Source organism: Salmo salar, unplaced genomic scaffold (assembly GCF_905237065.1).
Source record: "Salmo salar unplaced genomic scaffold, Ssal_v3.1, whole genome shotgun sequence".
Lineage (NCBI taxonomy): Eukaryota > Metazoa > Chordata > Actinopteri > Salmoniformes > Salmonidae > Salmo > Salmo salar.
This window is the reverse complement of record NW_025549839.1, coordinates 62,924-88,780: the sequence shown is the minus strand read 5'-3', so window position 1 is coordinate 88,780 and position 25,857 is coordinate 62,924. Positions and strand designations below refer to the sequence as shown.

General features: G+C 56.4%; 1 protein-coding gene across 4 annotated transcripts in view; it reads left to right on the top strand.

The window, feature by feature from the left end:
• Positions 1-2,658: 2,658 nt before the first annotated feature.
• LOC123738877 (centrosomal protein of 192 kDa-like) overlaps positions 2,659-25,857 on the top strand; it is a 31,691-nt gene continuing 8,492 nt past the window's right edge. The window contains exons 1-5 of one of the 4 annotated variants that reach the window (XM_045713551.1): positions 2,659-2,766; positions 3,587-3,809; positions 3,997-4,122; positions 5,002-5,156; positions 6,853-6,914. In XM_045713551.1, coding sequence (XP_045569507.1) covers positions 3,670-3,809; positions 3,997-4,122; positions 5,002-5,156; positions 6,853-6,914 — 483 coding nt within the window. In that variant the 5' untranslated portion in view covers positions 2,659-2,766; positions 3,587-3,669. Of the gene's footprint in view, positions 2,767-2,834; positions 3,050-3,586; positions 3,810-3,996; positions 4,123-5,001; positions 5,157-6,852; positions 6,915-25,857 lie in introns of those variants that run through there. The other 3 variants (XM_045713554.1, XM_045713552.1, XM_045713553.1) reach the window with 3 other exon arrangements.

Here is a 25,857-nt window from a genome sequence, read left to right as displayed (position 1 = left end):
TCTGCCCCCTGGCAGTCTGCCCCCCCTGGCAGTCTGCCCCCCCTGGCAGTCTGCCCCCCCTGGCAGTCTGCCCCCCTGGCAGTCTGCCCCCCTGGCAGTCTGCCCAGATGTAGTCACCCAGAGTTGTGAGTGATGATTCCCCAGATATATTTGATCTTTTAATTCAGTTATTCCTGAGTGAGTTATTCCTGTGTGAGTTATTCTGTGTGAGTTATTCCTGTGTGTGTGTGTGTTATTCCTGTGTGTGTGTGTGTTATTCTGTGTGTGTGTGTGTGTTATTCTGTGTGTGTGTGTGTGTGTGTGTGTGTTATTCTGTGTGTGTGTGTGTGTGTTATTCTGTGTGTGTGTTATTCTGTGTGTGTGTGTTATTCTGTGTGTGTGTGTTATTCTGTGTGTGTGTGTTATTCTGTGTGTGTGTGTGTGTGTGTGTGTTATTCTGTGTGTGTGTGTTATTCTGTGTGTGTGTGTTATTCTGTGTGTGTGTGTGTTTATTCTGTGTGTGTGTGTGTGTGTGTGTGTGTTATTCTGTGTGTGTGTGTGTGTTATTCTGTGTGTGTGTGTTATTCTGTGTGTGTGTGTGTGTGTGTGTGTTATTCCTGTGTGTGTTATTCCTGTGTGAGTGTTTAATTTCAAGCCTGATGTTGTTGCATTAATCAAATGGGGGCTAGTCGATGCATATGAGATGGGTTTTAAAGAATAAACGCTCATTTAAATGTCTGTACTGACTACAGCATCACCACAGTAACATTAAAACCCAACGCTGTTATACAATGTAGCTGTGTATCCTATGCATGTGTGCACTCACTATGTACCATCCATAACTGACTACCGTGTGAATCAGCCTTTACGCTCACTATGTACCATCCATAACTGACTACCATGTGAATCAGCCTTTACACTCACTACGTACCATCCATGACTACCGTGTGAATCAGCCTTTACACTCACTATGTACCATCCATGACTGACTACCATGTGAATCAGCCTTTACACTCACTATGTACCATCCATGACTACCATGTGAATCAGCCTTTACACTCACCACGTGCCATCCATGACTACCATGTGAATCAGCCTTTACACTCACTATGTACCATCCATGACTGACTACCATGTGAATCAGCCTTTACACTCACTACGTACCATCCATGACTGACTACCGTGGAATCAGCCTTTACACCTCACTACGTGCCATCCATGACTGACTACCATGTGAATCAGCCTTTACACTCACTATGTGCCATCCATAACTGACTACCATGTGAATCAGCCTGTACACTCACTATGTACCATCCATAACTGACTACCATGTGAATCAGCCTTTACACTCACTATGTACCAATCATGACTACCATGTGAATCAGCCTTTACACTCACTACGTGCCATCCATGACCGACTACCATGTGAATCAGCCTTTACACTCACTACGTGCCATCCATGACTGACTACCATGTGAATCAGCCTTTACACTCACTACGTGCCATCCATGACTGACTACCATGTGATCAGCCTTTACACTCACTATGTACCATCCATAACCGACTACCACGTGAATCAGCCTTTACACTCACTATGTACCATCCATAACTGACTACCATGTGAATCAGCCTTTACACTCACTATGTGCCATCCATGACTCGACTACCATGTGAATCAGCCTTTACACTCACTATGTACCATCCATGACTGACTACCATGTGATTCAGCCTTTACACTCACTATGTACCATCCATAACTGACTACCATGTGAATCAGCCTTTACACTCACTATGTGCCATCCATGACTGACTACCATGTGAGTCAGCCGTGAATCAGCCCGACTGAGGGCCCTGAGCACTTTACATTCTACTACTGGGTTTCTCTCATGAAACTACCAGACTGAGGGGCCCTGAGCACTTTACATTCTACCACTGGGTTTCTCTCATGAAACTACCAGACTGAGGGGCCCTGAGCACTTTTACATTCTACCACTGGGTTTCTCTCATGAAACTACCAGACTGAGGGGCCCTGAGCACTTTACATTCTACCACTGGGTTTCTCTCATGAAACTACCAGACTGAGGGGCCCTGAGCTCTTTACATTCTACCACTGGGTTTCTCTCATGAAACTACCAGACTGAGGGGCCCTGAGCACTTTACATTCTACCACTGGGTTTCTCTCATGAAACTACCTGTCGTTCTCATACTGTACACAAATCACAGCGAGTATCTCTGAAGTCTATAGAAAGATGTCAGTCAGTCAGATATGGCGTGTTGTATTTACTGTGCAGCTGTCAGCTAGCCAAGTGATGGTTGCAGCTGCTGTGGGGAACATATGATACTCCTGCAAGTTCCCTGACCACTCCTTAGACTTAGGATTTATGATATGATATGGATGCTATTGAATCTGCAACAAGTGCTACACATTTTGAATATATGTATCACATACATTTCATGAGCAAAAAAATTAAATACAATTTAACTATATATCACAACAATTAGTTGATGAGAAGCACTTCAATCCAATGCTATACTTTCAAAATGTAAGGACCATATCTGGTAAGGACATTGATCTGATATATATATATACCTCTACAATTGAACTAATTCAAGTAAAATGACAGGATAACAATCCAATGGTGATACACCATTTCACATGGTCATAGAGGTTAGTCCAATCAAAACGTCTCTTTCTATCTACGTCCCGCCCATAGTGATGGTTGCTTAGCGCGGGCTTCCGGTGATTGATCCAACCGAATACCGTGTTTCTCCGAGGCTACTGGTCCGGTTTGTTACCACTTCTAACTTTAATAATACTTTATTGTGTGTTTTTTAAAAAACTTTTCGTTAATTGTGTAGCGTAATAATTACTTAAACGTGTTGCTACTTTAGAAACAGTAACATTACTGTGAGGACTTCATGTCTTGCGGCCCCGTCTCGGTAAATTTATTGCGAGTCGGTTTTCACTCGGGAGACAAACTTCTTCATTTGTTGTGAAATTTGTAGCTCTGTTTACTTTCGGTATTTTTTTTTTTGGGGGGGGGGGGAAGTACTGGCCTTAAACTATTCAGTAAGTTAGGAAACGGTTGATTTGTGTGCTCATCCACTTTGGTTCAAGTGTTTGTCGCTAGCTAGCTAACTAACTAGCTTTGACAAACTTTCCTCTGTGTCAATACAAGTTTGTTTTGCCAGGCCACAACGACAAACTGACTGGCTGCATTGATGTATCTAGATATCATATCTGTCCCTCTGATATTCACCTGATATCCACCTAATATCCCTCTAATATCCCTCTAATATCCCTCTAATATTTAGCTAATATCCCTCTAATATCCCTCTGATACCCACCTAATATCCACCTAATATCCCTCTAGTTGGAACAATGTGTCAGTGTTTTGTTTTAGTTTTGGTTACCTTGTAGCTTTGAGTTTGGACTGGAGTCAACTGACTGGGTACTTTTTGGCATTGCCGTCATGTGAACATCACGAGGAGGAATCTACATGACACTTTTAACTACAACACACTTTCCACTATGAACTTGAATTATTGCTCGTCTAACTGACATGTTTATCATGAATTGTGCTGAATGTTTTTTTTCTCCACTCAGTTGATGGTCTGCAGTAGAACCTGAGGTAGCTGGGTCCTAACCGTAGCCCAGCATCATGACAGAGAGTTTCAGCAACATCGAGGATGAGGCGTTCCCCCAGTTTCCTGTCTACCTCTGTGGGCAGCAGCCGTGCCACCCTGGGAAACGTCACCCTGGCCTCCACCCTGGGGCTGCCCGTAGCTGCCTCCACCGTGGCTAAAATTAGAGCTGGGTCCGACAACAGGTGGGTCAGCAGCACCACTTACCCCCACCACCCGTCACGCCAACATCAATGTTACTGGAACACAAGGCCCTGCAGAACTATATGGGTTTTGGTTCTGGCTCGGTAACCTTCTAATACAGCGTTACCGTTATGTAGCTCTGATCAGTGTTCATAACTATCTGACTACTACTAAAAAAATGAATCTCAGTCCTTTTCTCTCCAGAGTAAATGCCGTCCAGGCGTCATATCTGGAGGACGGTCGGTTCTCTCTGGCTGACTCTCAGTCCAACAACAAGGAACAGGGGAAATTTGCCCTCAGCTTCAAAGATGAGCTGTGAGTATCAAAGAGTTTTTTTATATTAGCAGCAGTGAAAGTCATGTCATGCAGGGCTCTATGCTGACTTGTTTTCCAAGGAGCACATGTGCTCCGAAGTTGAAAAGCAGATAATGATATTCAGGAACACCGTAAATGCAGGGTTAAGGAGCCCCGTGGGGGGGAAATGCAGGGTTAAGGAGCCCCGTGGGGGGGAAATGCAGGGTTAAGGAGCCCCGTGGGGGGAAATGCAGGGTTAAGGAGCCCGTGGGGGAAATGCAGGGTTAAGGAGCCCCGTGGGGGAAATGCAGGGTTAAGGAGCCCCGTGGGGGAAATGCAGGGTTAAGGAGCCCGTGGGGGAAATGCAGGGTTAAGGAGCCCCGTGGGGGAAATGCAGGGTTAAGGAGCCCCGTGGGGGAAATGCAGGGTTAAGGAGCCCCGTGGGGAAATGCAGGGTTAAGGAGCCCCGTGGGGGAATGCAGGGGTTAAGGAGCCCCGTGGGGGAAATGCAGGGTTAAGGAGCCCCGTGGGGAAATGCAGGGTTAAGGAGCCCCGTGGGGGGAAATGCAGGGTTAAGGAGCCCCGTGGGGGGAAATGCAGGGTTAAGGAGCCCCGTGGGGGAAATACAGGGTTAAGGAGCCCGTGGGGGGGAAATGCAGGGTTAAGGAGCCCGTGGGGGGAAATGCAGGGTTAAGGAGCCCGTGGGGGGGAAATGCAGGGTTAAGGAGCCCCGTGGGGGAAATGCAGGGTTAAGGAGCCCCGTGGGGAAATGCAGGGTTAAGGAGCCCCAGTGCTCCTTCACCCTGCATGCGGTTAGGATGTGAATATCCCCCATGTTTGCTTCAGTGAACGATGTTGCTCACATGGATCCCCTCTGTCTCTCTCTCTCCATCCTCTCAGAGATGCTGCAGATGACTTCATAGCAGCCCACCGGTTCTCAGACATGCTGGTGAAGGTGAATCTGGACCAGACAGAGCCCAGGACTAGAGCCTCCTCCCTCGGCCCCAACACACAGACTGGACCTCTCCCTGGAAGACACTCTGAACATGGAGATGGTAAACACTGTACCAGTTACCTTGGTTTGTGGTTCCAGTGTGGCTCTGTAGAGCATGGTGGGTCCAACACCAGGGTCCAGTGTGGTTCTGTAGAGCATGGTGCGTCCAACACCAGGGTCCAGTGTGGTTCTGTAGAGCATGGTGCGTCCAACACCAGGGTCCTGGGGTCCAGTGTGGCTCTGTAGAGCATGGCGAGTCCAACACCAGGGTCCTGGGGTCCAGTGTGGCTCTGTAGAGCATGGTGGGTCCAACACCAGGGTCCAGTGTGGTTCTGTAGAGCATGGTGCGTCCAACACCAGGGTTCTGGGGTCCAGTGTGGTTCTGTAGAGCATGGTGGGTCCAACACCAGGGTCCTGGGGTCCAATGTGGTTCTGTAGAGCATGGTGCGTCCAACACCAGGGTCCTGGGGTCCAGTGTGGTTCTGTAGAGCATGGTGCGTCCAACACCAGGGTCCTGGGGTCCAGTGTGGTTCTGTAGAGCATGGTGCGTCCAACACCCAGGGTCCTGGGGTCCAGTGTGGTTCTGTAGAGCATGGTGCGTCCAACACCAGGGTCCTGGGGTCCAGTGTGGTTCTGTAGAGCATGGTGGGTCCAACACCAGGGTCCTGGGGTCCAGTGTGGTTCTGTAGAGCATGGTGGGTCCAACACCAGGGTCCTGAGGTCCAGTGTGGTTCTGTAGAGCATGGTGCGTCCAACACCAGGGTCCTGGGGTCCAGTGTGGTTCTGTAGAGCATGGTGGGTCCAACACCAGGGTCCTGAGGTCCAGTGTGGTTCTGTAGAGCATGGTGGGTCCAACACCAGGGTCCTGGGGTCCAGTGTGGTTCTGTAGAGCATGGTGCGTCCAACACCAGGGTCCAGTGTGGTTCTGTAGAGCATGGTGCGTCCAACACCAGGGTCCTGGGGTCCAGTGTGGTTCTGTAGAGCATGGTGGGTCCAACACCAGGGTCCTGGGGTCCATTCCACCCATAAGTCAAATGGTTTCCATGCGTCACAAAGAGGCTTTGGATAAAAGCATCTGCAAAATGGCATTTAGTAGTAGTAATATTATTAGTAGTAATATTATTATTAGTATTTATTATTAGTAGTATTTATTATTAGTAGTATTTATTATTAGTAGTAATATTATTAGTAGATCAGTGATGTCCATCAGGCTGGGCTCCTGTCCTTCACTAGTTGATAGATCAGGCTGGTCTCCTGTCCTTCACTAGTTGATAGATCAGGCTGGGCTCCTGTCCTTCACTAGTTGATAGATCAGTGATGTCCATCAGGCTGGTCTCCTGTCCTTCACTAGTTGATAGATCAGTGATGTCCATCAGGCTGGGCTCCTGTCCTTCACTAGTTGATAGATCAGTGATGTCCATCAGGCTGGTCTCCTGTCCTTCACTAGTTGATAGATCAGTGATGTCCATCAGGCTGGTCTCCTGTCCTTCACTAGTTGATAGATCAGTGATGTCCATCAGGCTGGTGTCCTGTCCTTCACTAGTTGATAGATCAGGCTGGGCTCCTGTCCTTCACTAGTTGATAGATCAGTGATGTCCATCAGGCTGGTCTCCTGTCCTTCACTAGTTGATAGATCAGTGATGTCCATCAGGCTGGTCTCCTGTCCTTCACTAGTTGATAGATCAGTGATGTCCATCAGGCTGGTGTGCTGTGTTAGCTAACAAACCAACTAACTGAGTTTCTCGTCTCCCTGTCAGATCTCTCTACGGGGCGGCTGGCCTTCACCAACCTGGTTAATATGGACTTTATGGATCTAAAGGTATCACACACTCTCAATGTCGTCTCATTAGCTTTTAGAGTGGTCTCCTTTCCCCCCGTCCAGTATGGGTGGTAGCCTCCCCCCCTGTCCTTTAGGGTCCAGTATGGGTGGTAGCCTCCCCCTGTCCTTTAGGGTCCAGTATGGGTGGTAGCCTCCCCCTGTCCTTTAGGGTCCAGTATGGGTGGTAGCCTCCCCCTGTCCTTTAGGGTCCAGTATGGGTGGTAGCCTCCCCCTGTCCTTTAGGGTCCAGTATGGGTGGTAGCCTCCCCTGTCCTTTAGGGTCCAGTATGGGTGGTAGCCTCCCCCCTGTCCTTTAGGGTCCAGTATGGGTGGTAGCCTCCCCCTGTCCTTTAGGGTCCAGTATGGGTGGTAGCCTCCCCCTGTCCTTTAGGGTCCAGTATGGGTGGTAGCCTCCCCCTGTCCTTTAGGGTCCAGTATGGGTGGTAGCCTCCCCCCTGTCCTTTAGGGTCCAGTATGGGTGGTAGCCTCCCCCTGTCCTTTAGGGTCCAGTATGGGTGGTAGCCTCCCCCCTGTCCTTTAGGGTCCAGTATGGGTGGTAGCCTCCCCCTGTCCTTTAGGGTCCAGTATGGGTGGTAGCCTCCCCCCTGTCCTTTAGGGTCCAGTATGGGTGGTAGCCTCCCCCTGTCCTTTAGGGTCCAGTATGGGTGGTAGCCTCCCCCCTGTCCTTTAGGGTCCAGTATGGGTGGTAGCCTCCCCCTGTCCTTTAGGGTCCAGTATGGGTGGTAGCCTCCCCCCTGTCCTTTAGGGTCCAGTATGGGTGGTAGCCTCCCCCTGTCCTTTAGGGTCCAGTATGGGTGGTAGCCTCCCCCTGTCCTTTAGGGTCCAGTATGGGTGGTAGCCTCCCCCCTGTCCTTTAGGGTCCAGTATGGGTGGTAGCCTCCCCCCTGTCCTTTAGGGTCCAGTATGGGTGGTAGCCTCCCCCTGTCCTTTAGGGTCCAGTATGGGTGGTAGCCTCCCCCTGTCCTTTAGGGTCCAGTATGGGTGGTAGCCTCCCCCCTGTCCTTTAGGGTCCAGTATGGGTGGTAGCCTCCCCCTGTCCGCTTTAGGGTCCAGTATGGGTGGTAGCCTCCCCCTGTCCTTTAGGGTCCAGTATGGGTGGTAGCCTCCCCCCTGTCCTTTAGGGTCCAGTATGGGTGGTAGCCTCCCCCTGTCCTTTAGGGTCCAGTATGGGTGGTAGCCTCCCCCTGTCCTTTAGGGTCCAGTATGGGTGGTAGCCTCCCCCTGTCCTTTAGGGTCCAGTATGGGTGGTAGCCTCCCCCTGTCCTTTAGGGTCCAGTATGGGTGGTAGCCTCCCCCTGTCCTTTAGGGTCCAGTATGGGTGGTAGCCTCCCCCTGTCCTTTAGGGTCCAGTATGGGTGGTAGCCTCCCCCTGTCCTTTAGGGTCCAGTATGGGTGGTAGCCTCCCCCTGTCCTTTAGGGTCCAGTATGGGTGGTAGCCTCCCCCCTGTCCTTTAGGGTCCAGTATGGGTGGTAGCCTCCCCCTGTCCTTTAGGGTCCAGTATGGGTGGTAGCCTCCCCCTGTCCTTTAGGGTCCAGTATGGGTGGTAGCCTCCCCCTGTCCTTTAGGGTCCAGTATGGGTGGTAGCCTCCCCCCTGTCCTTTAGGGTCCAGTATGGGTGGTAGCCTCCCCCTGTCCTTTAGGGTCCAGTATGGGTGGTAGCCTCCCCCTGTCCTTTAGGGTCCAGTATGGGTGGTAGCCTCCCCCCTGTCCTTTAGGGTCAGTATGGGTGGTAGCCTCCCCCTGTCCTTTAGGGTCCAGTATGGGTGGTAGCCTCCCCCCTGTCCTTTAGGGTCCAGTATGGGTGGTAGCCTCCCCCCTGTCCTTTAGGGTCCAGTATGGGTGGTAGCCTCCCCCTGTCCTTTAGGGTCCAGTATGGGTGGTAGCCTCCCCCTGTCCTTTAGGGTCCAGTATGGGTGGTAGCCTCCCCCTGTCCTTTAGGGTCCAGTATGGGTGGTAGCCTCCCCCTGTCCTTTAGGGTCCAGTATGGGTGGTAGCCTCCCCCTGTCCTTTAGGGTCCAGTATGGGTGGTAGCCTCCCCCTGTCCTTTAGGGTCCAGTATGGGTGGTAGCCTCCCCCTGTCCTTTAGGGTCCAGTATGGGTGGTAGCCTCCCCTGTCCTTTAGGGTCCAGTATGGGTGGTAGCCTCCCCCTGTCCTTTAGGGTCCAGTATGGGTGGTAGCCTCCCCCCTGTCCTTTAGGGTCCAGTATGGGTGGTAGCCTCCCCCTGTCCTTTAGGGTCCAGTATGGGTGGTAGCCTCCCCCTGTCCTTTAGGGTCCAGTATGGGTGGTAGCCTCCCCCTGTCCTTTAGGGTCCAGTATGGGTGGTAGCCTCCCCCCTGTCCTTTAGGGTCCAGTATGGGTGGTAGCCTCCCCCTGTCCTTTAGGGTCCAGTATGGGTGGTAGCCTCCCCCTGTCCTTTAGGGTCCAGTATGGGTGGTAGCCTCCCCCTGTCCTTTAGGGTCCAGTATGGGTGGTAGCCTCCCCCTGTCCTTTAGGGTCCAGTATGGGTGGTAGCCTCCCCCTGTCCTTTAGGGTCCAGTATGGGTGGTAGCCTCCCCCTGTCCTTTAGGGTCCAGTATGGGTGGTAGCCTCCCCCTGTCCTTTAGGGTCCAGTATGGGTGGTAGCCTCCCCCTGTCCTTTAGGGTCCAGTATGGGTGGTAGCCTCCCCCTGTCCTTTAGGGTCCAGTATGGGTGGTAGCCTCCCCCTGTCCTTTAGGGTCCAGTATGGGTGGTAGCCTCCCCCTGTCCTTTAGGGTCCAGTATGGGTGGTAGCCTCCCCCTGTCCTTTAGGGTCCAGTATGGGTGGTAGCCTCCCCCTGTCCTTTAGGGTCCAGTATGGGTGGTAGCCTCCCCCCTGTCCTTTAGGGTCCAGTATGGGTGGTAGCCTCCCCCTGTCCTTTAGGGTCCAGTATGGGTGGTAGCCTCCCCCTGTCCTTTAGGGTCCAGTATGGGTGGTAGCCTCCCCCTGTCCTTTAGGGTCCAGTATGGGTGGTAGCCTCCCCCTGTCCTTTAGGGTCCAGTATGGGTGGTAGCCTCCCCCTGTCCTTTAGGGTCCAGTATGGGTGGTAGCCTCCCCCTGTCCTTTAGGGTCCAGTATGGGTGGTAGCCTCCCCCCTGTCCTTTAGGGTCCAGTATGGGTGGTAGCCTCCCCCTGTCCTTTAGGGTCCAGTATGGGTGGTAGCCTCCCCCTGTCCTTTAGGGTCCAGTATGGGTGGTAGCCTCCCCCTGTCCTTTAGGGTCCAGTATGGGTGGTAGCCTCCCCCTGTCCTTTAGGGTCCAGTATGGGTGGTAGCCTCCCCCCTGTCCTTTAGGGTCCAGTATGGGTGGTAGCCTCCCCCTGTCCTTTAGGGTCCAGTATGGGTGGTAGCCTCCCCCTGTCCTTTAGGGTCCAGTATGGGTGGTAGCCTCCCCCTGTCCTTTAGGGTCCAGTATGGGTGGTAGCCTCCCCCTGTCCTTTAGGGTCCAGTATGGGTGGTAGCCTCCCCTGTCCTTTAGGGTCCAGTATGGGTGGTAGCCTCCCCCTGTCCTTTAGGGTCCAGTATGGGTGGTAGCCTCCCCCTGTCCTTTAGGGTCCAGTATGGGTGGTAGCCTCCCCCTGTCCTTTAGGGTCCAGTATGGGTGGTAGCCTCCCCCTGTCCTTTAGGGTCCAGTATGGGTGGTAGCCTCCCCCTGTCCTTTAGGGTCCAGTATGGGTGGTAGCCTCCCCCTGTCCTTTAGGGTCCAGTATGGGTGGTAGCCTCCCCTGTCCTTTAGGGTCCAGTATGGGTGGTAGCCTCCCCCTGTCCTTTAGGGTCCAGTATGGGTGGTAGCCTCCCCCTGTCCTTTAGGGTCCAGTATGGGTGGTAGCCTCCCCCTGTCCTTTAGGGTCCAGTATGGGTGGTAGCCTCCCCCTGTCCTTTAGGGTCCAGTATGGGTGGTAGCCTCCCCCTGTCCTTTAGGGTCCAGTATGGGTGGTAGCCTCCCCTGTCCTTTAGGGTCCAGTATGGGTGGTAGCCTCCCCCTGTCCTTTAGGGTCCAGTATGGGTGGTAGCCTCCCCCTGTCCTTTAGGGTCCAGTATGGGTGGTAGCCTCCCCCTGTCCTTTAGGGTCCAGTATGGGTGGTAGCCTCCCCCTGTCCTTTAGGGTCCAGTATGGGTGGTAGCCTCCCCCTGTCCATTTAGGGTCCAGTATGGGTGGTAGCCTCCCCCCTGTCCTTTAGGGTCCAGTATGGGTGGTAGCCTCCCCCTGTCCTTTAGGGTCCAGTATGGGTGGTAGCCTCCCCCTGTCCTTTAGGGTCCAGTATGGGTGGTAGCCTCCCCTGTCCTTTAGGGTCCAGTATGGGTGGTAGCCTCCCCCTGTCCTTTAGGGTCCAGTATGGGTGGTAGCCTCCCCTGTCCTTTAGGGTCCAGTATGGGTGGTAGCCTCCCCCTGTCCTTTAGGGTCCAGTATGGGTGGTAGCCTCCCCCTGTCCTTTAGGGTCCAGTATGGGTGGTAGCCTCCCCCTGTCCTTTAGGGTCCAGTATGGGTGGTAGCCTCCCCCTGTCCTTTAGGGTCCAGTATGGGTGGTAGCCTCCCCCTGTCCTTTAGGGTCCAGTATGGGTGGTAGCCTCCCCCCTGTCCTTTAGGGTCCAGTATGGGTGGTAGCCTCCCCTGTCCTTTAGGGTCCAGTATGGGTGGTAGCCTCCCCTGTCCTTTAGGGTCCAGTATGGGTGGTAGCCTCCCCCCTGTCCTTTAGGGTCCAGTATGGGTGGTAGCCTCCCCTGTCCTTTAGGGTCCAGTATGGGTGGTAGCCTCCCCCTGTCCTTTAGGGTCCAGTATGGGTGGTAGCCTCCCCCTGTCCTTTAGGGTCCAGTATGGGTGGTAGCCTCCCCCTGTCCTTTAGGGTCCAGTATGGGTGGTAGCCTCCCCCTGTCCTTTAGGGTCCAGTATGGGTGGTAGCCTCCCCCTGTCCTTTAGGGTCCAGTATGGGTGGTAGCCTCCCCCTGTCCTTTAGGGTCCAGTATGGGTGGTAGCCTCCCCCTGTCCTTTAGGGTCCAGTATGGGTGGTAGCCTCCCCCTGTCCTTTAGGGTCCAGTATGGGTGGTAGCCTCCCCCTGTCCTTTAGGGTCCAGTATGGGTGGTAGCCTCCCCCTGTCCTTTAGGGTCCAGTATGGGTGGTAGCCTCCCCCTGTCCTTTAGGGTCCAGTATGGGTGGTAGCCTCCCCCTGTCCTTTAGGGTCCAGTATGGGTGGTAGCCTCCCCCTGTCCTTTAGGGTCCAGTATGGGTGGTAGCCTCCCCCCTGTCCTTTAGGGTCCAGTATGGGTGGTAGCCTCCCCCTGTCCTTTAGGGTCCAGTATGGGTGGTAGCCTCCCCCTGTCCTTTAGGGTCCAGTATGGGTGGTAGCCTCCCCCTGTCCTTTAGGGTCCAGTATGGGTGGTAGCCTCCCCCTGTCCTTTAGGGTCCAGTATGGGTGGTAGCCTCCCCCTGTCCTTTAGGGTCCAGTATGGGTGGTAGCCTCCCCCTGTCCTTTAGGGTCCAGTATGGGTGGTAGCCTCCCCCTGTCCTTTAGGGTCCAGTATGGGTGGTAGCCTCCCCCTGTCCTTTAGGGTCCAGTATGGGTGGTAGCCTCCCCCTGTCCTTTAGGGTCCAGTATGGGTGGTAGCCTCCCCCTGTCCTTTAGGGTCCAGTATGGGTGGTAGCCTCCCCCTGTCCTTTAGGGTCCAGTATGGGTGGTAGCCTCCCCCCTGTCCTTTAGGGTCCAGTATGGGTGGTAGCCTCCCCTGTCCTTTAGGGTCCAGTATGGGTGGTAGCCTCCCCCTGTCCTTTAGGGTCCAGTATGGGTGGTAGCCTCCCCCTGTCCTTTAGGGTCCAGTATGGGTGGTAGCCTCCCCCTGTCCTTTAGGGTCCAGTATGGGTGGTAGCCTCCCCTGTCCTTTAGGGTCCAGTATGGGTGGTAGCCTCCCCCTGTCCTTTAGGGTCCAGTATGGGTGGTAGCCTCCCCCTGTCCTTTAGGGTCCAGTATGGGTGGTAGCCTCCCCCTGTCCTTTAGGGTCCAGTATGGGTGGTAGCCTCCCCCTGTCCTTTAGGGTCCAGTATGGGTGGTAGCCTCCCCCTGTCCTTTAGGGTCCAGTATGGGTGGTAGCCTCCCCCTGTCCTTTAGGGTCCAGTATGGGTGGTAGCCTCCCCCTGTCCTTTAGGGTCCAGTATGGGTGGTAGCCTCCCCCTGTCCTTTAGGGTCCAGTATGGGTGGTAGCCTCCCCCTGTCCTTTAGGGTCCAGTATGGGTGGTAGCCTCCCCCTGTCCTTTAGGGTCCAGTATGGGTGGTAGCCTCCCCCTGTCCTTTAGGGTCCAGTATGGGTGGTAGCCTCCCCCTGTCCTTTAGGGTCCAGTATGGGTGGTAGCCTCCCCTGTCCTTTAGGGTCCAGTATGGGTGGTAGCCTCCCCCCTGTCCTTTAGGGTCCAGTATGGGTGGTAGCCTCCCCCTGTCCTTTAGGGTCCAGTATGGGTGGTAGCCTCCCCCTGTCCTTTAGGGTCCAGTATGGGTGGTAGCCTCCCCCTGTCCTTTAGGGTCCAGTATGGGTGGTAGCCTCCCCCTGTCCTTTAGGGTCCAGTATGGGTGGTAGCCTCCCCCTGTCCTTTAGGGTCCAGTATGGGTGGTAGCCTCCCCCCTGTCCTTTAGGGTCCAGTATGGGTGGTAGCCTCCCCCTGTCCTTTAGGGTCCAGTATGGGTGGTAGCCTCCCCCTGTCCTTTAGGGTCCAGTATGGGTGGTAGCCTCCCCCTGTCCTTTAGGGTCCAGTATGGGTGGTAGCCTCCCCCTGTCCTTTAGGGTCCAGTATGGGTGGTAGCCTCCCCCTGTCCTTTAGGGTCCAGTATGGGTGGTAGCCTCCCCCTGTCCTTTAGGGTCCAGTATGGGTGGTAGCCTCCCCCTGTCCTTTAGGGTCCAGTATGGGTGGTAGCCTCCCCCTGTCCTTTAGGGTCCAGTATGGGGTGGTAGCCTCCCCCTGTCCTTTAGGGTCCAGTATGGGTGGTAGCCTCCCCCTGTCCTTTAGGGTCCAGTATGGGTGGTAGCCTCCCCCTGTCCTTTAGGGTCCAGTATGGGTGGTAGCCTCCCCCCTGTCCTTTAGGGTCCAGTATGGGTGGTAGCCTCCCCCTGTCCTTTAGGGTCCAGTATGGGTGGTAGCCTCCCCCTGTCCTTTAGGGTCCAGTATGGGTGGTAGCCTCCCCCTGTCCTTTAGGGTCCAGTATGGGTGGTAGCCTCCCCCTGTCCTTTAGGGTCCAGTATGGGTGGTAGCCTCCCCCTGTCCTTTAGGGTCCAGTATGGGTGGTAGCCTCCCCCTGTCCTTTAGGGTCCAGTATGGGTGGTAGCCTCCCCCTGTCCTTTAGGGTCCAGTATGGGTGGTAGCCTCCCCCTGTCCTTTAGGGTCCAGTATGGGTGGTAGCCTCCCCCTGTCCTTTAGGGTCCAGTATGGGTGGTAGCCTCCCCCTGTCCTTTAGGGTCCAGTATGGGTGGTAGCCTCCCCCTGTCCTTTAGGGTCCAGTATGGGTGGTAGCCTCCCCCTGTCCTTTAGGGTCCAGTATGGGTGGTAGCCTCCCCCCTGTCCTTTAGGGTCCAGTATGGGTGGTAGCCTCCCCCTGTCCTTTAGGGTCCAGTATGGGTGGTAGCCTCCCCCTGTCCTTTAGGGTCCAGTATGGGTGGTAGCCTCCCCCTGTCCTTTAGGGTCCAGTATGGGTGGTAGCCTCCCCCTGTCCTTTAGGGTCCAGTATGGGTGGTAGCCTCCCCCCTGTCCTTTAGGGTCCAGTATGGGTGGTAGCCTCCCCCCTGTCCTTTAGGGTCCAGTATGGGTGGTAGCCTCCCCCTGTCCTTTAGGGTCCAGTATGGGTGGTAGCCTCCCCCTGTCCTTTAGGGTCCAGTATGGGTGGTAGCCTCCCCCTGTCCTTTAGGGTCCAGTATGGGTGGTAGCCTCCCCCTGTCCTTTAGGGTCCAGTATGGGTGGTAGCCTCCCCCTGTCCTTTAGGGTCCAGTATGGGTGGTAGCCTCCCCCTGTCCTTTAGGGTCCAGTATGGGTGGTAGCCTCCCCCCTGTCCTTTAGGGTCCAGTATGGGTGGTAGCCTCCCCCTGTCCTTTAGGGTCCAGTATGGGTGGTAGCCTCCCCCTGTCCTTTAGGGTCCAGTATGGGTGGTAGCCTCCCCCTGTCCTTTAGGGTCCAGTATGGGTGGTAGCCTCCCCCCTGTCCTTTAGGGTCCAGTATGGGTGGTAGCCTCCCCCTGTCCTTTAGGGTCCAGTATGGGTGGTAGCCTCCCCTGTCCTTTAGGGTCCAGTATGGGTGGTAGCCTCCCCCCTGTCCTTTAGGGTCCAGTATGGGTGGTAGCCTCCCCCTGTCCTTTAGGGTCCAGTATGGGTGGTAGCCTCCCCCTGTCCTTTAGGGTCCAGTATGGGTGGTAGCCTCCCCCTGTCCTTTAGGGTCCAGTATGGGTGGTAGCCTCCCCCTGTCCTTTAGGGTCCAGTATGGGTGGTAGCCTCCCCCTGTCCTTTAGGGTCCAGTATGGGTGGTAGCCTCCCCCTGTCCTTTAGGGTCCAGTATGGGTGGTAGCCTCCCCCTGTCCTTTAGGGTCCAGTATGGGTGGTAGCCTCCCCCTGTCCTTTAGGGTCCAGTATGGGTGGTAGCCTCCCCCTGTCCTTTAGGGTCCAGTATGGGTGGTAGCCTCCCCCTGTCCTTTAGGGTCCAGTATGGGTGGTAGCCTCCCCCTGTCCTTTAGGGTCCAGTATGGGTGGTAGCCTCCCCCCTGTCCTTTAGGGTCCAGTATGGGTGGTAGCCTCCCCCTGTCCTTTAGGGTCCAGTATGGGTGGTAGCCTCCCCCTGTCCTTTAGGGTCCAGTATGGGTGGTAGCCTCCCCCTGTCCTTTAGGGTCCAGTATGGGTGGTAGCCTCCCCCTGTCCTTTAGGGTCCAGTATGGGTGGTAGCCTCCCCCTGTCCTTTAGGGTCCAGTATGGGTGGTAGCCTCCCCCTGTCCTTTAGGGTCCAGTATGGGTGGTAGCCTCCCCCCTGTCCTTTAGGGTCCAGTATGGGTGGTAGCCTCCCCCTGTCCTTTAGGGTCCAGTATGGGTGGTAGCCTCCCCCTGTCCTTTAGGGTCCAGTATGGGTGGTAGCCTCCCCCTGTCCTTTAGGGTCCAGTATGGGTGGTAGCCTCCCCCTGTCCTTTAGGGTCCAGTATGGGTGGTAGCCTCCCCTGTCCTTTAGGGTCCAGTATGGGTGGTAGCCTCCCCCTGTCCTTTAGGGTCCAGTATGGGTGGTAGCCTCCCCCTGTCCTTTAGGGTCCAGTATGGGTGGTAGCCTCCCCTGTCCTTTAGGGTCCAGTATGGGTGGTAGCCTCCCCCTGTCCTTTAGGGTCCAGTATGGGTGGTAGCCTCCCCCTGTCCTTTAGGGTCCAGTATGGGTGGTAGCCTCCCCCTGTCCTTTAGGGTCCAGTATGGGTGGTAGCCTCCCCCTGTCCTTTAGGGTCCAGTATGGGTGGTAGCCTCCCCCCTGTCCTTTAGGGTCCAGTATGGGTGGTAGCCTCCCCCTGTCCTTTAGGGTCCAGTATGGGTGGTAGCCTCCCCCTGTCCTTTAGGGTCCAGTATGGGTGGTAGCCTCCCCTGTCCTTTAGGGTCCAGTATGGGTGGTAGCCTCCCCCTGTCCTTTAGGGTCCAGTATGGGTGGTAGCCTCCCCCTGTCCTTTAGGGTCCAGTATGGGTGGTAGCCTCCCCCTGTCCTTTAGGGTCCAGTATGGGTGGTAGCCTCCCCCTGTCCTTTAGGGTCCAGTATGGGTGGTAGCCTCCCCCCTGTCCTTTAGGGTCCAGTATGGGTGGTAGCCTCCCCCCTGTCCTTTAGGGTCCAGTATGGGTGGTAGCCTCCCCCTGTCCTTTAGGGTCCAGTATGGGTGGTAGCCTCCCCCTGTCCTTTAGGGTCCAGTATGGGTGGTAGCCTCCCCCTGTCCTTTAGGGTCCAGTATGGGTGGTAGCCTCCCCCTGTCCTTTAGGGTCCAGTATGGGTGGTAGCCTCCCCCCTGTCCTTTAGGGTCCAGTATGGGTGGTAGCCTCCCCCTGTCCTTTAGGGTCCAGTATGGGTGGTAGCCTCCCCCTGTCCTTTAGGGTCCAGTATGGGTGGTAGCCTCCCCCCTGTCCTTTAGGGTCCAGTATGGGTGGTAGCCTCCCCCCTGTCCTTTAGGGTCCAGTATGGGTGGTAGCCTCCCCCTGTCCTTTAGGGTCCAGTATGGGTGGTAGCCTCCCCCTGTCCTTTAGGGTCCAGTATGGGTGGTAGCCTCCCCCCTGTCCTTTAGGGTCCAGTATGGGTGGTAGCCTCCCCCCTGTCCTTTAGGGTCCAGTATGGGTGGTAGCCTCCCCCTGTCCTTTAGGGTCCAGTATGGGTGGTAGCCTCCCCCTGTCCTTTAGGGTCCAGTATGGGTGGTAGCCTCCCCCTGTCCTTTAGGGTCCAGTATGGGTGGTAGCCTCCCCCTGTCCTTTAGGGTCCAGTATGGGTGGTAGCCTCCCCCTGTCCTTTAGGGTCCAGTATGGGTGGTAGCCTCCCCCTGTCCTTTAGGGTCCAGTATGGGTGGTAGCCTCCCCCTGTCCTTTAGGGTCCAGTATGGGTGGTAGCCTCCCCCTGTCCTTTAGGGTCCAGTATGGGTGGTAGCCTCCCCCTGTCCTTTAGGGTCCAGTATGGGTGGTAGCCTCCCCTGTCCTTTAGGGTCCAGTATGGGTGGTAGCCTCCCCCTGTCCTTTAGGGTCCAGTATGGGTGGTAGCCTCCCCCTGTCCTTTAGGGTCCAGTATGGGTGGTAGCCTCCCCCTGTCCTTTAGGGTCCAGTATGGGTGGTAGCCTCCCCCTGTCCTTTAGGGTCCAGTATGGGTGGTAGCCTCCCCCTGTCCTTTAGGGTCCAGTATGGGTGGTAGCCTCCCCCTGTCCTTTAGGGTCCAGTATGGGTGGTAGCCTCCCCCTGTCCTTTAGGGTCCAGTATGGGTGGTAGCCTCCCCCCTGTCCTTTAGGGTCCAGTATGGGTGGTAGCCTCCCCCTGTCCTTTAGGGTCCAGTATGGGTGGTAGCCTCCCCCTGTCCTTTAGGGTCCAGTATGGGTGGTAGCCTCCCCCCTGTCCTTTAGGGTCCAGTATGGGTGGTAGCCTCCCCCTGTCCTTTAGGGTCCAGTATGGGTGGTAGCCTCCCCCCTGTCCTTTAGGGTCCAGTATGGGTGGTAGCCTCCCCCTGTCCTTTAGGGTCCAGTATGGGTGGTAGCCTCCCCTGTCCTTTAGGGTCCAGTATGGGTGGTAGCCTCCCCCTGTCCTTTAGGGTCCAGTATGGGTGGTAGCCTCCCCCTGTCCTTTAGGGTCCAGTATGGGTGGTAGCCTCCCCCTGTCCTTTAGGGTCCAGTATGGGTGGTAGCCTCCCCTGTCCTTTAGGGTCCAGTATGGGTGGTAGCCTCCCCTGTCCTTTAGGGTCCAGTATGGGTGGTAGCCTCCCCCTGTCCTTTAGGGTCCAGTATGGGTGGTAGCCTCCCCCTGTCCTTTAGGGTCCAGTATGGGTGGTAGCCTCCCCCTGTCCTTTAGGGTCCAGTATGGGTGGTAGCCTCCCCCTGTCCTTTAGGGTCCAGTATGGGTGGTAGCCTCCCCCTGTCCTTTAGGGTCCAGTATGGGTGGTAGCCTCCCCCCTGTCCTTTAGGGTCCAGTATGGGTGGTAGCCTCCCCCTGTCCTTTAGGGTCCAGTATGGGTGGTAGCCTCCCCCCTGTCCTTTAGGGTCCAGTATGGGTGGTAGCCTCCCCCCTGTCCTTTAGGGTCCAGTATGGGTGGTAGCCTCCCCTGTCCTTTAGGGTCCAGTATGGGTGGTAGCCTCCCCCCTGTCCTTTAGGGTCCAGTATGGGTGGTAGCCTCCCCCTGTCCTTTAGGGTCCAGTATGGGTGGTAGCCTCCCCCCTGTCCTTTAGGGTCCAGTATGGGTGGTAGCCTCCCCCTGTCCTTTAGGGTCCAGTATGGGTGGTAGCCTCCCCCTGTCCTTTAGGGTCCAGTATGGGTGGTAGCCTCCCCCTGTCCTTTAGGGTCCAGTATGGGTGGTAGCCTCCCCCTGTCCTTTAGGGTCCAGTATGGGTGGTAGCCTCCCCCTGTCCTTTAGGGTCCAGTATGGGTGGTAGCCTCCCCCTGTCCTTTAGGGTCCAGTATGGGTGGTAGCCTCCCCCTGTCCTTTAGGGTCCAGTATGGGTGGTAGCCTCCCCCTGTCCTTTAGGGTCCAGTATGGGTGGTAGCCTCCCCCTGTCCTTTAGGGTCCAGTATGGGTGGTAGCCTCCCCCCTGTCCTTTAGGGTCCAGTATGGGTGGTAGCCTCCCCCTGTCCTTTAGGGTCCAGTATGGGTGGTAGCCTCCCCTGTCCTTTAGGGTCCAGTATGGGTGGTAGCCTCCCCCTGTCCTTTAGGGTCCAGTATGGGTGGTAGCCTCCCCCTGTCCTTTAGGGTCCAGTATGGGTGGTAGCCTCCCCCTGTCCTTTAGGGTCCAGTATGGGTGGTAGCCTCCCCCTGTCCTTTAGGGTCCAGTATGGGTGGTAGCCTCCCCCCTGTCCTTTAGGGTCCAGTATGGGTGGTAGCCTCCCCCCTGTCCTTTAGGGTCCAGTATGGGTGGTAGCCTCCCCCTGTCCTTTAGGGTCCAGTATGGGTGGTAGCCTCCCCCTGTCCTTTAGGGTCCAGTATGGGTGGTAGCCTCCCCCTGTCCTTTAGGGTCCAGTATGGGTGGTAGCCTCCCCCTGTCCTTTAGGGTCCAGTATGGGTGGTAGCCTCCCCCTGTCCTTTAGGGTCCAGTATGGGTGGTAGCCTCCCCCTGTCCTTTAGGGTCCAGTATGGGTGGTAGCCTCCCCCTGTCCTTTAGGGTCCAGTATGGGTGGTAGCCTCCCCCTGTCCTTTAGGGTCCAGTATGGGTGGTAGCCTCCCCTGTCCTTTAGGGTCCAGTATGGGTGGTAGCCTCCCCTGTCCTTTAGGGTCCAGTATGGGTGGTAGCCTCCCCCTGTCCTTTAGGGTCCAGTATGGGTGGTAGCCTCCCCCCTGTCCTTTAGGGTCCAGTATGGGTGGTAGCCTCCCCCTGTCCTTTAGGGTCCAGTATGGGTGGTAGCCTCCCCCTGTCCTTTAGGGTCCAGTATGGGTGGTAGCCTCCCCTGTCCTTTAGGGTCCAGTATGGGTGGTAGCCTCCCCTGTCCTTTAGGGTCCAGTATGGGTGGTAGCCTCCCCTGTCCTTTAGGGTCCAGTATGGGTGGTAGCCTCCCCCTGTCCTTTAGGGTCCAGTATGGGTGGTAGCCTCCCCCTGTCCTTTAGGGTCCAGTATGGGTGGTAGCCTCCCCCTGTCCTTTAGGGTCCAGTATGGGTGGTAGCCTCCCCCCTGTCCTTTAGGGTCCAGTATGGGTGGTAGCCTCCCCCTGTCCTTTAGGGTCCAGTATGGGTGGTAGCCTCCCCCTGTCCTTTAGGGTCCAGTATGGGTGGTAGCCTCCCCCTGTCCTTTAGGGTCCAGTATGGGTGGTAGCCTCCCCTGTCCTTTAGGGTCCAGTATGGGTGGTAGCCTCCCCCTGTCCTTTAGGGTCCAGTATGGGTGGTAGCCTCCCCCTGTCCTTTAGGGTCCAGTATGGGTGGTAGCCTCCCCCTGTCCTTTAGGGTCCAGTATGGGTGGTAGCCTCCCCTGTCCTTTAGGGTCCAGTATGGGTGGTAGCCTCCCCCCTGTCCTTTAGGGTCCAGTATGGGTGGTAGCCTCCCCCTGTCCTTTAGGGTCCAGTATGGGTGGTAGCCTCCCCCCTGTCCTTTAGGGTCCAGTATGGGTGGTAGCCTCCCCCTGTCCTTTAGGGTCCAGTATGGGTGGTAGCCTCCCCCTGTCCTTTAGGGTCCAGTATGGGTGGTAGCCTCCCCTGTCCTTTAGGGTCCAGTATGGGTGGTAGCCTCCCCCTGTCCTTTAGGGTCCAGTATGGGTGGTAGCCTCCCCCTGTCCTTTAGGGTCCAGTATGGGTGGTAGCCTCCCCCTGTCCTTTAGGGTCCAGTATGGGTGGTAGCCTCCCCCTGTCCTTTAGGGTCCAGTATGGGTGGTAGCCTCCCCCTGTCCTTTAGGGTCCAGTATGGGTGGTAGCCTCCCCCTGTCCTTTAGGGTCCAGTATGGGTGGTAGCCTCCCCCTGTCCTTTAGGGTCCAGTATGGGTGGTAGCCTCCCCTGTCCTTTAGGGTCCAGTATGGGTGGTAGCCTCCCCCTGTCCTTTAGGGTCCAGTATGGGTGGTAGCCTCCCCCTGTCCTTTAGGGTCCAGTATGGGTGGTAGCCTCCCCCTGTCCTTTAGGGTCCAGTATGGGTGGTAGCCTCCCCCTGTCCTTTAGGGTCCAGTATGGGTGGTAGCCTCCCCCCTGTCCTTTAGGGTCCAGTATGGGTGGTAGCCTCCCCCTGTCCTTTAGGGTCCAGTATGGGTGGTAGCCTCCCCCTGTCCTTTAGGGTCCAGTATGGGTGGTAGCCTCCCCCTGTCCTTTAGGGTCCAGTATGGGTGGTAGCCTCCCCCTGTCCTTTAGGGTCCAGTATGGGTGGTAGCCTCCCCCTGTCCTTTAGGGTCCAGTATGGGTGGTAGCCTCCCCCTGTCCTTTAGGGTCCAGTATGGGTGGTAGCCTCCCCCTGTCCTTTAGGGTCCAGTATGGGTGGTAGCCTCCCCCTGTCCTTTAGGGTCCAGTATGGGTGGTAGCCTCCCCTGTCCTTTAGGGTCCAGTATGGGTGGTAGCCTCCCCCTGTCCTTTAGGGTCCAGTATGGGTGGTAGCCTCCCCCTGTCCTTTAGGGTCCAGTATGGGTGGTAGCCTCCCCCTGTCCTTTAGGGTCCAGTATGGGTGGTAGCCTCCCCCTGTCCTTTAGGGTCCAGTATGGGTGGTAGCCTCCCCCTGTCCTTTAGGGTCCAGTATGGGTGGTAGCCTCCCCCTGTCCTTTAGGGTCCAGTATGGGTGGTAGCCTCCCCCTGTCCTTTAGGGTCCAGTATGGGTGGTAGCCTCCCCCTGTCCTTTAGGGTCCAGTATGGGTGGTAGCCTCCCCCTGTCCTTTAGGGTCCAGTATGGGTGGTAGCCTCCCCCCTGTCCTTTAGGGTCCAGTATGGGTGGTAGCCTCCCCCTGTCCTTTAGGGTCCAGTATGGGTGGTAGCCTCCCCTGTCCTTTAGGGTCCAGTATGGGTGGTAGCCTCCCCCTGTCCTTTAGGGTCCAGTATGGGTGGTAGCCTCCCCCTGTCCTTTAGGGTCCAGTATGGGTGGTAGCCTCCCCCTGTCCTTTAGGGTCCAGTATGGGTGGTAGCCTCCCCCTGTCCTTTAGGGTCCAGTATGGGTGGTAGCCTCCCCTGTCCTTTAGGGTCCAGTATGGGTGGTAGCCTCCCCCCTGTCCTTTAGGGTCCAGTATGGGTGGTAGCCTCCCCCCTGTCCTTTAGGGTCCAGTATGGGTGGTAGCCTCCCCTGTCCTTTAGGGTCCAGTATGGGTGGTAGCCTCCCCTGTCCTTTAGGGTCCAGTATGGGTGGTAGCCTCCCCCTGTCCTTTAGGGTCCAGTATGGGTGGTAGCCTCCCCCTGTCCTTTAGGGTCCAGTATGGGTGGTAGCCTCCCCCTGTCCTTTAGGGTCCAGTATGGGTGGTAGCCTCCCCCTGTCCTTTAGGGTCCAGTATGGGTGGTAGCCTCCCCCTGTCCTTTAGGGTCCAGTATGGGTGGTAGCCTCCCCCTGTCCTTTAGGGTCCAGTATGGGTGGTAGCCTCCCCCTGTCCTTTAGGGTCCAGTATGGGTGGTAGCCTCCCCCCTGTCCTTTAGGGTCCAGTATGGGTGGTAGCCTCCCCCCTGTCCTTTAGGGTCCAGTATGGGTGGTAGCCTCCCCCCTGTCCTTTAGGGTCCAGTATGGGTGGTAGCCTCCCCCCTGTCCTTTAGGGTCCAGTATGGGTGGTAGCCTCCCCCTGTCCTTTAGGGTCCAGTATGGGTGGTAGCCTCCCCCCTGTCCTTTAGGGTCCAGTATGGGTGGTAGCCTCCCCCCTGTCCTTTAGGGTCCAGTATGGGTGGTAGCCTCCCCCTGTCCTTTAGGGTCCAGTATGGGTGGTAGCCTCCCCCCTGTCCTTTAGGGTCCAGTATGGGTGGTAGCCTCCCCCTGTCCTTTAGGGTCCAGTATGGGTGGTAGCCTCCCCCTGTCCTTTAGGGTCCAGTATGGGTGGTAGCCTCCCCCTGTCCTTTAGGGTCCAGTATGGGTGGTAGCCTCCCCCTGTCCTTTAGGGTCCAGTATGGGTGGTAGCCTCCCCCTGTCCTTTAGGGTCCAGTATGGGTGGTAGCCTCCCCCTGTCCTTTAGGGTCCAGTATGGGTGGTAGCCTCCCCCCTGTCCTTTAGGGTCCAGTATGGGTGGTAGCCTCCCCCTGTCCTTTAGGGTCCAGTATGGGTGGTAGCCTCCCCCCTGTCCTTTAGGGTCCAGTATGGGTGGTAGCCTCCCCCTGTCCTTTAGGGTCCAGTATGGGTGGTAGCCTCCCCCTGTCCTTTAGGGTCCAGTATGGGTGGTAGCCTCCCCCTGTCCTTTAGGGTCCAGTATGGGTGGTAGCCTCCCCCTGTCCTTTAGGGTCCAGTATGGGTGGTAGCCTCCCCCTGTCCTTTAGGGTCCAGTATGGGTGGTAGCCTCCCCCCTGTCCTTTAGGGTCCAGTATGGGTGGTAGCCTCCCCCTGTCCTTTAGGGTCCAGTATGGGTGGTAGCCTCCCCCTGTCCTTTAGGGTCCAGTATGGGTGGTAGCCTCCCCCTGTCCACTTTAGGGTCCAGTATGGGTGGTAGCCTCCCCTGTCCTTTAGGGTCCAGTATGGGTGGTAGCCTCCCCTGTCCTTTAGGGTCCAGTATGGGTGGTAGCCTCCCCCTGTCCTTTAGGGTCCAGTATGGGTGGTAGCCTCCCCCTGTCCTTTAGGGTCCAGTATGGGTGGTAGCCTCCCCCTGTCCTTTAGGGTCCAGTATGGGTGGTAGCCTCCCCCTGTCCTTTAGGGTCCAGTATGGGTGGTAGCCTCCCCCTGTCCTTTAGGGTCCAGTATGGGTGGTAGCCTCCCCCTGTCCTTTAGGGTCCAGTATGGGTGGTAGCCTCCCCCTGTCCTTTAGGGTCCAGTATGGGTGGTAGCCTCCCCCTGTCCTTTAGGGTCCAGTATGGGTGGTAGCCTCCCCCCTGTCCTTTAGGGTCCAGTATGGGTGGTAGCCTCCCCCTGTCCTTTAGGGTCCAGTATGGGTGGTAGCCTCCCCCCTGTCCTTTAGGGTCCAGTATGGGTGGTAGCCTCCCCCTGTCCTTTAGGGTCCAGTATGGGTGGTAGCCTCCCCCTGTCCTTTAGGGTCCAGTATGGGTGGTAGCCTCCCCTGTCCTTTAGGGTCCAGTATGGGTGGTAGCCTCCCCCTGTCCTTTAGGGTCCAGTATGGGTGGTAGCCTCCCCCCTGTCCTTTAGGGTCCAGTATGGGTGGTAGCCTCCCCCCTGTCCTTTAGGGTCCAGTATGGGTGGTAGCCTCCCCCCTGTCCTTTAGGGTCCAGTATGGGTGGTAGCCTCCCCCTGTCCTTTAGGGTCCAGTATGGGTGGTAGCCTCCCCCTGTCCTTTAGGGTCCAGTATGGGTGGTAGCCTCCCCCCTGTCCTTTAGGGTCCAGTATGGGTGGTAGCCTCCCCCTGTCCTTTAGGGTCCAGTATGGGTGGTAGCCTCCCCCTGTCCTTTAGGGTCCAGTATGGGTGGTAGCCTCCCCTGTCCTTTAGGGTCCAGTATGGGTGGTAGCCTCCCCCTGTCCTTTAGGGTCCAGTATGGGTGGTAGCCTCCCCCTGTCCTTTAGGGTCCAGTATGGGTGGTAGCCTCCCCCTGTCCTTTAGGGTCCAGTATGGGTGGTAGCCTCCCCTGTCCTTTAGGGTCCAGTATGGGTGGTAGCCTCCCCCTGTCCTTTAGGGTCCAGTATGGGTGGTAGCCTCCCCTGTCCTTTAGGGTCCAGTATGGGTGGTAGCCTCCCCTGTCCTTTAGGGTCCAGTATGGGTGGTAGCCTCCCCGTCCTTTAGGGTCCAGTATGGGTGGTAGCCTCCCCCTGTCCTTTAGGGTCCAGTATGGGTGGTAGCCTCCCCCTGTCCTTTAGGGTCCAGTATGGGTGGTAGCCTCCCCCTGTCCTTTAGGGTCCAGTATGGGTGGTAGCCTCCCCTGTCCTTTAGGGTCCAGTATGGGTGGTAGCCTCCCGTCCTTTAGGGTCCAGTATGGGTGGTAGCCTCCCCCTGTCCTTTAGGGTCCAGTATGGGTGGTAGCCTCCCCTGTCCTTTAGGGTCCAGTATGGGTGGTAGCCTCCCCTGTCCTTTAGGGTCCAGTATGGGTGGTAGCCTCCCCTGTCCTTTAGGGTCCAGTATGGGTGGTAGCCTCCCCCTGTCCTTTAGGGTCCAGTATGGGTGGTAGCCTCCCCCTGTCCTTTAGGGTCCAGTATGGGTGGTAGCCTCCCCCTGTCCTTTAGGGTCCAGTATGGGTGGTAGCCTCCCCTGTCCTTTAGGGTCCAGTATGGGTGGTAGCCTCCCCCTGTCCTTTAGGGTCCAGTATGGGTGGTAGCCTCCCCCTGTCCTTTAGGGTCCAGTATGGGTGGTAGCCTCCCCCTGTCCTTTAGGGTCCAGTATGGGTGGTAGCCTCCCCCTGTCCTTTAGGGTCCAGTATGGGTGGTAGCCTCCCCCTGTCCTTTAGGGTCCAGTATGGGTGGTAGCCTCCCCTGTCCTTTAGGGTCCAGTATGGGTGGTAGCCTCCCCCTGTCCTTTAGGGTCCAGTATGGGTGGTAGCCTCCCCCTGTCCTTTAGGGTCCAGTATGGGCGGTAGCCTCCCCCTGTCCTTTAGGGTCCAGTATGGGTGGTAGCCTCCCCCTGGCCTTTAGGGTCCAGTATGGGTGGTAGCCTCCCCCTGTCCTTTAGGGTCCAGTATGGGTGGTAGCCTCCCCCTGTCCTTTAGGGTCCAGTATGGGTGGTAGCCTC